We start from the raw sequence: 12,988 nt of genomic DNA, 5'->3' as shown, positions 1-12,988 counted from the left end.
TATGTAGCTTAACAGTTGCAGTACTAGACTAGTAATCGAAAAGATGCTGGTTCAAGCCCTACATACGGATAGATTTCCAATGTTGGGCTCCTAAGCAAGAACCTTAACCCTCAGACTCTCTGACTAATTTATGGTTTTGTATGAGCTGCAGAGCTGAACCTGATGTGTTCTGATTTCTGGCAGGTCTATAACCTCCTGCTGGGACTGCTGGGCCGGGCTAAGCTCTACGTAGACGTGGCAGTACATGGCACAACCAAACTGGTGCAGTACTTCAGCTTCATGACCTACTGTCTGATCTCCAAGACAGAGAAGCTGATGTTCTCCAGCTACTTCATGGACCTCTGGAACCTCTTTCAAGTGAGTAGAACAATAGTGTAGCGTACGTCTTTGGAAATGGCATTTATTGGGGCAGATTCAAAACGACGTGGTGTTAAACTGTGTGGAAATGTTTAATATATTCAGTCCTGTATTTTGTGAATGCTAGTTATTCACCATTTTCAATTTTTTACCCATAATGCCCATAATATTTGTTCTTTCTCTTCACGTACAGCCCAAACTGTCAGAGCCGGCCATCGCCACCAACCACAACAAGCAGGCGCTGCTGTCGTTCTGGTACAACGTGTGCGTGGACTGCAGCGAGAACGTGCGCCTGATCGTACAGAACCCCGTGGTGACCAAGAACATCGCCTTCAACTACATTCTGGCCGACCACGACGACCAGGAGGTGGTGCTGTTCAACCGCGCCATGCTGCCCGCCTACTACAAAATCCTGCGTCTGTGCTGCGAGCAGTCGGCTTCCTTCACCCGCCTGCTCGCCTCGCACCAGAACATCCAGTGGGCCTTCAAGAACCTCACGCCTCACGCCAGCCAGTATCCGGGAGTAAGTAAGCTTATGATTATAGTGGACGCTTGGGTGGCGCAGGTATATAATACCCCAGCTCACTACTGCTGAGATACGGAGTTTGGATCTTAGTGGTGCTGTAATCAACCAGTCGGGTGTCTACACAGAGTGGCTGTCTGATAGAGGGGGGTGGGCTGTCCAGGTCTAGGACCAGCACTCGGAGCGCACCGACCGGAGCACCTCCCAATTGCTAGGCTGTTCAGCACCCGCCCTCCCTTCCAAATCCTTAGCTAGTCACGTCTGTGGAGATAAGATAAGATATAAGATAAGATAAGACTTTATTGATCCTGAAGGAAATTGCAGGAGATGCCCGACCGGTTGATAGCACTACTGAGATTCAAACCTCAGCAGAAGTGGGCTAACCTCACAAAAATTTGGACACCCTCTAACACTGAATAGCTACACTGCTTCGTCCAACAAGCTGATGGTCAAGTGTCCGTATACTTTTGGCCGTATGCCATAACCGGATCCGTTTCTGTAACGGTATGAATCTGAAACCCACGTCTGGTCTGTCTCTGCAGGCGGTGGAGGAGTTGTTCAACCTGATGCAGCTCTTCGTGGCTCAGAGGCCGGACATGAGGGAGGAGGACCTGGAGGACATCAAACAGTTCAAAAAGACCACCATCAGCTGCTACCTGCGCTGCCTGGACGGCCGCTCCTGCTGGACCACGCTCATTAGGTACGCGCGCAGATGATGGAACGCCTCTGTGTACAGTATCATCTTTTTATAAGTTGGGGTAGAGCGCAGGGTCAGTCATTGTACAGCAGCCCTTAAGAGACTGGATTCAAACCCACAACCTTTTGAATGATGGCCCAAAGCTCAACCCACTAGGCAACCAGTGTCCCCCAGTTGAAGAGCCCATATGAAGATGGTCATGGCCCCTGAATACAGAAAATAAAGAGGAGCTGCAGGGCTTGGGTTTCATCCTTGTCTCTCCGGACTTGCGCATGTTCTTTTGTCAGTCTGGATTTCTTGATTTGTACCACATTTTTCTCCTGCAGTAGGAGGATTGGCTTAGTTAGAGTCAAATTTATTTCTATAGCGCTTTTTACAATGGACATTGTCTCAAACCAACAGACGAAAAACCCTTATTGAGCAAGCCGAGGGCGACAGTGGCAAGAAAAAACTCCCTTAAAATTACAGGAAGAAACCTTGAGAGGAACCAGACTCAGCAGGGAACATCACGTTTAATATAAACAAGCTGAAATTCTCTCTGTGTGTCTCAGTGCCTTCCGCGTGTTGTTGGAGAACGATGAGGACCGGTTGCTGGTGGTCTTTAACCGGGGACTCATCCTCATGACCGAGGTACTGCTGACGTCACTTCGGTTTAACCTTAATGTCGGCTGCTTATCATTAAGCGTAACGTTTATATGTGTTCTCTGTCTGTCTCCGTCTCCAGTCGTTCAACACCCTGCACATGATGTACCACGAGGCCACTGCATGTCATGTGACCGGTGACCTGGTGGAGCTGCTCTCCATTTTCCTGTCAGTATTAAAAGCAACCAGACCTTATCTACAGAGGAAAGGTACTTGTTTACCCATAATGCACTCCATATACAGTCAGGAGGTGTGTGTGTTTGAGTGGGTGTGCATGCAAAGAGATAACATATAATTATTAATAATAGTCAACATGGATTCTTTACATGTTCCTCTCTACATGTTCCCAAACCCACCCCACCAGCAAAGTGCCTCCTTATCACCCATGTTACTTTGCGGCAGCACCTCTGCCAGCTCTTGCTCTTGTCCTAATAAGTAGTTACCACTGTACATTTACATTTTCAGCATTTAGCAGACGCTTTTATCTGAAGCGACTTACAGTATACAGTCTAATCAACTGAGGGTTAAGGGTTAAGCCTTGCTCAAGGGCCCAACAGTGGCAACCTGGCAGTGGTGAGGCTTGAACCGGCAACCTTCTGATTACTGAACCAATACCTTAACCACTAGGTTACAACTGTACATTACATTCTCTCTCATGTTTTTAGTCAATTGAAGTCAACCTTATTTATATAGCACTTTTTACAATAGACATTGTCTCAAAGCAACTTTACAAAATCCAGGACCAACAGATACAAAAACCCCTGTTGAGCAAGCCGAGTGTGGCAAGTCTTGGGTGGCCTGGAGGAGACTTTAATTAAACAGGATTTACACAAATCATACAAACACAGAATTAAATGAACTAAAAGATATAACTGGCAATAAATAAATAATAATAGAGTTAATAATCAGTTCAGTCTGTGATAAAGTCTGTAGTGAGTTCTTCTTGGTGCAAATACTCCGTCACATCCGGCAGGAGCAGCATCGTTGGCACGGTGCTTTTAAAGTGTTACAAACTCTCTCTCTCTCTCTCTCTCTCTCTCTCTCTCTCTTCCTTCTGTTCTCTCTCTCTGTAGATGTAAAGCAGGCTCTGATTCAGTGGCAGGAGAGGATCGATTTTGCACACAAACTGCTGACGCTGCTCAACTCCTACAGTCCTCCAGAACTCCGCAACGCCTGCCTGGGTAAAACTCCACCGTTTCTGTTACGCTCTTCATACTGCTGTAAATGCTTCTGTTTGTTTGTACAGGTTCTTATTGAACACTGTTAGATCTAGCCTGAAATAAAAAGATAAAAACTCTTTCTCAGGGTTTAAATGTGGCTCTCTTAGATCAAAATAACTCCTGAACTAATTTTGTTCAGGCTTTTTAAATTTTAGGTGCTATTCAGAGAACCGGCACAAATTTACAACCGTTTTTATTTTTATTGGAACCGGGATGCATCATCAACAGAGGGTTCTGCACAAACCCCAACAGAAGTGAACAGCAGTAAGAAGCTAACAGAGTGTGTATTATTACCTGCTAGCACTTACCGATGTTACAGATGATTGATTTTAATCGAAAAGCAATAACGGATCAACTATGGGTGATAAGAAGACGTTCATTTCATCTACAGCCTGACTCGCCTATGGATATTGTCATCATTCATGCTGAAACACCTACTCTTCCTTGGTTCCAGCTTGGAAAGTTTAAAAACGCTTCCAGTTCGAAACCAAGTTAGGGCCGGGAACTGGAACAGAACCCATTCCACGCTGGTCGAAAAGGGCTAGCTCAGTGCTTGAAGGGCCCAATCAAATGTCGCTTTGTTTTCCCTCTTTGCTCCTTATTATTTGTAAAGCGTCTTTTTTCCTCTTCTGGTTCTCAGATGTGCTAAAGGAGCTGGTGCTGCTGAGTCCACACGACTTCCTGCACACACTGGTGCCCTTCCTGCAGCACAATCACTGCACCTACCACCACAGCAACATCCCCAGTAAGTTCCACTCACCACATACTCTGATCATGAGACTAACAATATTCTGGCTTGTCCTCACCCTGGTTACCCACGCATTTCAAAAACAGTTGTGATAACATCTGTAACAGTATTAATGTTAACGTTCAGGTTCATACAGCATGTATGGTAAAAGTCATACCCACTACATGCTGTGAGGGTGGCTCAGTGGGTAGCACTGTCGCCTCACAGCAAGAAGGTCCTGGGTTCGATCCCCATGCAGTCAGGCCAGTTTAGAGCTGCTGATATTGTGTGTGTGTGTGTGTGTGTGTGCGAAAGCCTGGAATCTGACCCGCCGTGACCCTGACCAGAATAAAACAGAAACAGTTGTGAAACAGAAAATTAATGCAAGTTTGCTCTCTCTCTCTCTCTCTCTCTCTCTCTCTCTCTCTCTCTCTCTCTCTGCGTGTGCGCGTGCGCGTGTGTAGTGTCATTCGGACCGTATCTGCCGTGCAGAGAAAACATCAAGCTGATCGGGGCGAAGAACAACATTCGTCCTCCACGACCTGAACTCAACATGTGCCTCCTGCCCTCCATGGTGGAAACCAGCAAGGTGTGTGTGTGTGTGTTGGTTTTACTATATAGGTGTGGACCTAATGTCATTACAGAGACGAAAGTACTTGAATCCCCTGGTTTTTAGAAGGAATTAAATCACTTTTTATTCACTGCAGGGTGGCTCGGTGGGTAGCACTGTCGCCTTACAGCAAGAAGGTCCTGGGTTCTATCCCCAGGCAGGACGGTCTGGGTCCTTTCTGTGTGGAGTTTGCATGTTCTCCCCATGTCTGTGTGGGTTTCCTCCGGGAAAAACCCACAATACAAAGACGTGCAAGTGAGGTGAATTGGAGATAGAAAATTGTCCATGACTGTGTTTGATATTAAACTAGAACTGATGAATCTTGTGTAATGAGTAACTACCGTTCCTGTCATGAATGTAACCAAAGTGTAAAACGACTTTAAAATCCTAATTAATATTAAATAAATATATTTTACTCTCAGTTTTATTTTTGGTGAGAGGCATTTAGGTGGCGCAGCACTAAACCTTTAACCACCAGGATCCAGGATTTGAATCACCAGTGGCGCTATCGGCTAAAACATCAGCTTTACGTCACTTTTCTTTTACAAAACACTGTTGGGGTGGCACAGTGGCATAGTAGGTAGCACTGTCACCTCACAGCAAGAAGGTCCTGGGTTTGATCCCCAGGCGGGGCGGTCCGGGTCCTTTCTGTGTGGAGATTTCATGTTCTCCCCGTGTCTGTGAGGGTTTCCTCCGGGTGCTCCGGTTTCCTCCCACAGTCCAAAAAGACACAAGTGAGGTGAATTGGAGATACTAAATTGTCCACGACTGTTCACAGGCAGTTGTAGCCTAGTGGTGAAGGTACTGGATCAGAAACCGGGTTCAAGTGCTGGTTCAAGTCCCACCACTGTCAGGTTAACCCTCAATTGCTTAGTACTGAATACTGTCACAACTGTAAGTCGCTTTGGATAAAAGCGTCTGCAAAATGCCAAAAATGAAATAAAATATAAACTTGTGAACTGATGAATCTTGTGTAATGAGTAACTACCGTTCCTGTCAGGAATGTAAACAAAGTGTAAAACATGACGTTAAAACCCTAATAAACAAACAAACAAACAAAAGACTGTTGGATGAACCATGGTTTAAAATGCAGTGTTTTTATGTAGACGTATCAGACACTGACAAGCCGCCTCTTCCCGTCTGCTCTGCTTCTCTCGTACAGGGTAAAGACGAAGTGTACGACAGGATGTTGATGGACTACTTCCTGTCCTATCACCAGTTCATTCATCTGCTGTGTCGAGTCGCCATCAACTGTGAGAAGTTCACAGAGACGCTCGTCAAACTCAGTACGCTCCGTTACTTTCCTTCTCTTTCACTTGTGCACTTGTTCTTAAAACAATTTAGATCCAAAAGTATTTGGACACCTGACCATGAGCTTGTTGGACAAACAAACAAACAAATACTCAGTGATCTTTCAGCTATAACAACAGCCTCTCCTCTGAGAAGGCCTCTCACAAGGCTTTGCAGTATGTCTGTGGGAATTTGTGCCCATTCGGTCAAAAGATTCAGACCGCATTTGTATGGCTGGACACTGAAAGCCTCAGTTGATCATTCAGTTCATCCTAGAGCTGTCCATCCTAGTGCAGTTGAGGGGACTCTGTGCAGAACACTGGAGTGTCTTTTACATAGGCACAGTCATGCTGTAACAATAAAGGGCCTTCCCTAAACTGTTGCTGCAAAGTCAGAAGCATATAATTAGGGCAATTGTAGCCTAGTAGTTAAGGTACTGGACTTGTAATCGAAAGTTCACTGGTTCAAGCCCCACTACTTGCCAGATTGCAACTGTTGGGCCCTTGAGCAAGGCCCTTAACCCTCAAATGTTTAGACAGTATACTGTCACAGCACTGTCAGTCGCTTTGGATAAAAGCTTCCACTAAATATCGAAAATATTAACGTTAATATCATTTAATTGAACTGAATGTTATCATTAAAAGTGGTGTCCCAATACTTTTGACCATATCGTGTATGAATGTGTTTTAATCTGTGTATGTTTATGTACCTGTGTACAGGTGTATTAATGGCATATGAAGGATTACCGCTGCACCTTGCCTTGTTCCCTAAACTGTGGACTGAGCTCAGCCAGTCTCAGGTAACACACACACACACACACACACACACACACACACACACAATTAAGTTACATTGCTGCTTGTACAACCAGTATCTTGGCTTTTCAATGGGCGCATGGTACACTGTAATACCCTGGACAGGGCACCAGTCTATCGCAGGGCAGACACACACACACATTCACCTATAGACATATCACATATATACATATACATTTCACCTGATTGCATGTTTTTGGACTGTGAGGAAAGGCACGGGGAGAACATGCAAACTCCGCACAGAAAGGACCCGGGCTGCTCCACCTGGGGATCGAACCCAGGACCTTCTTGCTGTGAGGCGACAGTGCTACCCACTGAGCCACCGTGCCACCCAACAGTTTTGTCCATATAGTGTAGAGGAACACTACACATGATTGCCTTGACATGGTGATACATGATGACTCCATACAGGCTCTATAGCTGTTATTATGATATGATAGCTTTATTGTCATTGTACAAGTACAACATAATTCAGTGTGATCTATTTAGGAAATAAAACAGATATACAGTATAGTAGTACTAGTATGTTAAACCTGTTTTTCCCATAAGAAATAATGTAAACAGAATTAATCCGTGCCAGACCTCCCAAACCCCCCCCCCCCCCCTTACCTAACCTTTCTAATGTCTTAAATGCTCTTTTTTTTGTAAATACACGTATATTCTCCCTTAAATCTTAAATTATAGAATAGACATTCCTGTAAAGAACATATATATAATAAACAAAAATACACAATAGTACTGTACATAAACACCATAGAAATCAGAAAGAACAACTCTCATATTTTTCTATTATTTCCTCCTTTATTTTAATAATGTTGTATTTTGTAGGTGTAATTGCACGATAGAAAGAATACTTTATTCAGCCAGTTCCTTCTTCTCTCTCACTCACTGTCCTTTCTGTCTGATACACAGTGACAGCCACTGGCATGAGTAATTATACAACAACAAATGCTCTGCGCTCTCTCTGCATCTTATTTGCGGACATTTTAATATCGAAAACACCGAAAAACACTGTCCGCTGTCCGAATTTCGCGAATTTCGGTTCGTAATCCGAAATTTGTTTTTACGTTAAGTTGAAAAAGATCGTTCGTAACCCGAAATGTTTGTATGGTAAACCCCAAACACCCAAGGTTTGACTGTATACAAGTAGGCCAGATCAAGTTCAATGCTTCATTTGTACATATGGACAGGCATGAAATATGTATGAGTCTGCAAATGAGGATGTAGCAAAGTAGAAGTCTCTCAGTGTTCCTTGGAAGGAGCGGTAATGAAACAGTAACTCATCTATAACGGGACCGGGGCGGGGCGATTTATGACCCATCTTTCTTCTGTCCACAGTCCACGTTAGCCAAGACGTGTGTGAAGCTGCTGTGTGAGGATCCTGCGTTCGGAGAATATATCAAGTGTATTCTGATGGACGAGAGGACCTTCCTCAACAACAATACCGCTTACTCCTTCCTCACCTGCTTCCTACAAAAGGTAAACATTCGGATCCGGGTCAGAGCCGCGGGTTGCATTTAAAGACTATGTTGTATATGATGATTGAACTTTCTGTATGAAGCTGTAAGCAAGTCTTTTTTTTTTTTATAAAAGTGACTTTAAACACCATGTTAGAAATGGGCGTGGCTGGGCGCTCAGGTGGCGCAGCAGTGAGACACATTAGCCCACCGGGGCTGCCTTTTCAAACTCACCGGTTTGCCCGGCGTATACACGGACGAAATTAGCCTGTTCGGGGTTCATCATAACTGATGCGATTACGCCCTCTGCTGGCTGTTCTACCGCCTGCACAGTGAGACGGGGAATAATAGAGATCGGTGCGTGACTCTCTGTGCACGATACGGCTCTCCGTATGGGTTGGTACTGCACATGTGTCAGGGGGTTAGGTGTTAGGTACAGCCTTCCTCGACCAGCAGTGAAGGAGAGGAACAGGGGAATTGGATATGACTAGTTTGGAGAAAAATGCTTTTATAATGAATTGATGATGACCACTATTAAACCAGATCTGCTCTGTTTGTGCGTTGATACCTGAGGAAGCCTGTTCTGTCGTTATCCTAATTCTGCTCGTCTGTCTGTATGCAGGTGCAGCCGCAGGTGTTGTCCGGGCCGAGCTGTGCCAACCTGATCAGCGTGCTGGTCACCAACCTGCTGAACGAGTATCACTCCCTCCAGCCTGAACTGACCAATCAGAGTGCAGAGCTCAACAAGACCAGCAGCCTCCTCAACGCTGTCAGTACAACACAGTACTTTTACCACAGTGTTACCACAGTAGTCCTCGCTCATCCACAGATCAGCTCACACACTTTAAAGCCTTCCCAACTCCCCGCACGGTCAAGCAGTTACCACTGACACTATATGTCCAAAAGTATTTGGACACCTGACCATGAGCATCACGTCTACAACTCTCATACTGACACTGTCACCCTTTATTACATAATAAAAACAAAATTTTATTTAAAAAAATCAATAGCTTTTAAAGTATTCATCATATTGCTCTAAAACAAGTTGTATTACATACTACAGCTCTTAGTATCACCTCTGTGTGATCTTTTCAGCTTGAACAGCAGCCACTCTTCTGAGAGGGCTCTTCACAAGACTATGAAGTATGTCTGTAGGAAAATAGCTGATTTTTTTATAGCTTGGCACTCATGCTGCTCAAGAAAGCCTCAGCTGATGTTCCAGTTCGTTCCAGAGCTGTTCAGTGGTGCTCTGTGCGGGCCACTAGAGTTAATCGAGCTTTTTATCTTGCCTTTATAAAGCTTGTTTTGTGCGTACACCGGGTCACAGCCTGTTAGCAATTGTTGTGAATGAAACACATGAATACGCTAATTATAAGTATATATATATAGGGTTTATTATGCACGGTTCTGGGTGTCTGCTGGGGTCTAGGAACGAAATCCCCCGTGAATAAGCAGGGACGAGTGTATACTACTCTACCTCTAATTCCACACTTAAGATATAATATTGAATTAACTATCATTTACGTTGTGTGTGTGTGTGTGTGTGTGTGTGTGTGTGTGTGTGTGTGTGTGTGTGTGTGTGTGTGTGTGTGTTCAATGGTTCATGTACAGGATCTGCTAGCTTTGGTGCTGATGTTGTCGGTACACACCCCTCAACAGCTGGACTCGGCACTTGGTCCGGCCCTGCAAGAGCTGCTCAACAAATGCACGGCCTGCTTACAGCATCGCTCCACACACACGCTAGAGTCCAAAACCAAAGGTACACACACACACACACACATTCCTCCAGAGCCGCTGTTGCATTGAGCGGTACCTTACAGTGGGTGCGGTTCGGATAGTTTTGAGTTTGCACTGTAATGTAGGAGTTCTCCGACGAACGCACCATGCTGACTGTAAACAGTAGAAGCTGGATGAGGACAGTTTTTGCTTTGCCTCTTCGCTTGCTAGTAGCATCGTGAAAACTAAACATAGGATCGTGGATTTAAAATCAAAATGGAAGATCGTGCATTAGGCTGTACGAGGGATCTTCAAAAAGTTTCCACACGTTAATATCTCGTTTGGAAGCGGTGAGGGTGGGAGGAGGAGTGATCGGTCGTTTCTGAGAGACTGAAGCTGATACTTCCATACTCAATAGTACGCGAAAGCAGCACGCGAGAGCGGTTAGTATGTCCGAATACATCGTATACATAAAAAGGTACGCCAGAACTACCCGGATGACCTACTTCTTGACCAGCCATGTTTGAGTATGCAAACGATGCACACTTTCGGTCTGCTAATGTATCCCATAATTCAACTGGAGCTGCGTAGGCGTTCCAAGCAGAAGAAGAAACAAGAAAGATGCGAAAAACGGGAAAAAGAGTCCTCTGTTTACAAGTGTAAGTAAGATGAACAAAATAAAAATGTTATTATTGCGTACAACCCTAAATAACATCATGATTAGTGCAAAAAGACGATAAATATCCAACATTTATATATATGAGCACGCGATCTGTAACTATGGTGATATTACGTCATCACTTGACGTTGGTAAGATGGTGGATGTAGTACGTAGCGGTGTTGCGTGCATACTGAACACTTCTGGACTGAAATCGCGTACTTCTTTACCGGCCGAGCGGTGTGTACTTTCTCCAATCTAGTACAGACTCTGTAAGTATGAGATTTCGGAATCAGCTTGAGAGACGCTTAAAGTCCGGATGTAGCTCCATCTGATTTGCACCTTTTTGAACGCTTTAAGAAGCTTTAAGGGGAAGAAGATTTTCATGTGATGATGTAAAAGCAGCGCTGCATCAGTGGCTACACGCTCGACCAAAAATAATTTTTGCTGATGGCATTAAAATGGTACAGCGCTGGAAAAATGCATCTCTGAGGAAGGTGACGATGTAGGATAGTGGTGGAGTTTTTTGAAGAACCCTCGTATTTTTTTTATTTTTTTTTTTATTTTTTAATGAATTTAGAATAAACACATTTCTGTCAGTCATGCTCTTTTTCTCAAGGCTGATCAAGTCCTACATTGCTGCATGAGGTTCCCATTTGTTGCTGTTGTACAAAACAAAACCAAGAATCTAAATCATGATGGTATTTTTATTCTGTTTTTATTGTATTGTATTTTTCTCTGGGTCTCTTAGTGGAAGAGGAGGGGGCAACTCCGGTGAAGCGGCGGCGGGTCAGCGACGACGACCGGTCTTCAGCCAACAGTGCCACCCTAGTGGGCCCCACCTCCGCCTCACTGGTTCCTTGCTTGGAGCAGAAAGCGGAGCCGGCCGAGGCTCTAACACCTAACAGCACCTCAGACACCGAGACACGAGACTCATCCCTCATCGATCCGGGCACGGAGCAGGACCCGCCTTCTCCGGATAGCACCTCAGGCAAAGAGGAAAAAATGGAGGCGTCATCTTCATCGTCGTCGTCGTCGCTGCCCGAGGCGTTCGGGCGAGCCGAGCCGGGGACGTCTGCCGGCCCGGAGGAAGAGGAGGGCGACGGAGAGGAAGAGCGGAAAGACACGAAGCGACCGAAGGAGCGCGAACGAGAGAACGCTGCGAAGCCCGGCTCATCTTCTGCGGACGACTCCATACTGCAGTCTGCTTTACAGGACGCCGACGAGGGGCGGGGCTGTGGCCTTCAAGAGGCGGAGCCAGGGACAGGCCACTCCCCTGCAGTGAATCCCATGCCGGACATCCTGGACGTGCTTCATCGTACGGTGGAGGCGGCGATCGCTGTGGTTAATAAACTGACCGCTGGAGGTAAAGGCGGCGGCGCACACCCCTCCGCCTTGTGATGTCACTTTTTTGCCCCAGAAGTGGTTCATCTTGTTTAGTTTATTTACTGTTCAGTGTTAGAGTTGCTGAAAACGCCGGAAAGTCAATCACAAACAAAACCTGACTGATTTTAGCGGCTGTAGCACGTCTTAAAGAGCAGAGAAAGAAAAAAAACGTTTTCAGTTCCTTATTTTTATTTGAAGTGGTTAAAATAATTGTTTTGTTTGCGCTTGCTGTACCGAGACGGGGACAGGTTTACAGTTTTAGTCCTTTGATTTCTAATTTAATTTGCATTTTTTAATCCCGTATGTTTGTATGTATGTATGTATTATTATTATTATTATTAATGTCTCCTGTGCCAGTTTTGTACTTAATGAAGCGAAGTGGGAGTGAAGTCGCCTCGCCGGTTGTTTTTTTTTTTTTTTTTTTTGTGGTTGATATCAAAACTATGTTTACTTGTTCACTGAACGGAGAAAAACCCCAGAACCACGACAAACTTGATTCTGTTAGGAATCTTCTACTTGTTACCTGGCGTTGTAAATGAGAAGAATAAAGTATATATGTAAGAAATATGTATACAGTATATATGAAAGGTGATGCTGATATATACTGTATATATATATATGTGGATGAATCTACTGTGTATATACATATGCTGTATATGTATATAGACTTATTGGTGCTTTATATCACACACAGAGAATGTGTTGCTTGAATAAAGCACACCTGACGGAACTGTCGGAGCTATATTTTATTTACCGAAATACATTCCATAATCTATCGTATGTCATTCTTGCATTTTTTTTTTTTCTTTTTTTTTTTCCTTGTTGCTTTTCTCCTCTCTTGATTTATTTTAATATAGGATAACTTAATAAAATTTTAATATGATTTAATT

At 44.5% G+C, this 12,988-nt stretch overlaps 1 protein-coding gene across 1 annotated transcript in view; it reads left to right on the top strand.

The window, feature by feature from the left end:
- Nucleotides 1-12,988, top strand: part of LOC134329539 (ubiquitin carboxyl-terminal hydrolase 34-like) — a 16,425-nt gene extending 3,437 nt beyond the window's left edge. Inside the window, exons 8-21 of the mRNA XM_063010824.1 lie at nucleotides 184-357; nucleotides 551-880; nucleotides 1,423-1,580; nucleotides 2,129-2,207; nucleotides 2,302-2,428; nucleotides 3,293-3,400; nucleotides 4,080-4,184; nucleotides 4,631-4,755; nucleotides 5,939-6,062; nucleotides 6,786-6,865; nucleotides 8,220-8,360; nucleotides 8,961-9,107; nucleotides 9,950-10,097; nucleotides 11,464-12,988. Of these exons, the coding sequence (XP_062866894.1) occupies nucleotides 184-357; nucleotides 551-880; nucleotides 1,423-1,580; nucleotides 2,129-2,207; nucleotides 2,302-2,428; nucleotides 3,293-3,400; nucleotides 4,080-4,184; nucleotides 4,631-4,755; nucleotides 5,939-6,062; nucleotides 6,786-6,865; nucleotides 8,220-8,360; nucleotides 8,961-9,107; nucleotides 9,950-10,097; nucleotides 11,464-12,113 (2,496 nt within the window). The 3' untranslated portion in view covers nucleotides 12,114-12,988. The remainder of the gene's footprint in view (nucleotides 1-183; nucleotides 358-550; nucleotides 881-1,422; nucleotides 1,581-2,128; nucleotides 2,208-2,301; nucleotides 2,429-3,292; nucleotides 3,401-4,079; nucleotides 4,185-4,630; nucleotides 4,756-5,938; nucleotides 6,063-6,785; nucleotides 6,866-8,219; nucleotides 8,361-8,960; nucleotides 9,108-9,949; nucleotides 10,098-11,463) is intronic.

Source organism: Trichomycterus rosablanca, chromosome 15 (genome assembly GCF_030014385.1).
Source record: "Trichomycterus rosablanca isolate fTriRos1 chromosome 15, fTriRos1.hap1, whole genome shotgun sequence".
In the NCBI taxonomy this organism is placed as follows: domain Eukaryota; kingdom Metazoa; phylum Chordata; class Actinopteri; order Siluriformes; family Trichomycteridae; genus Trichomycterus; species Trichomycterus rosablanca.
The sequence above is the reverse complement of the archived record's forward strand: the minus strand, read 5'-3'. Positions and strand labels throughout refer to the sequence as shown.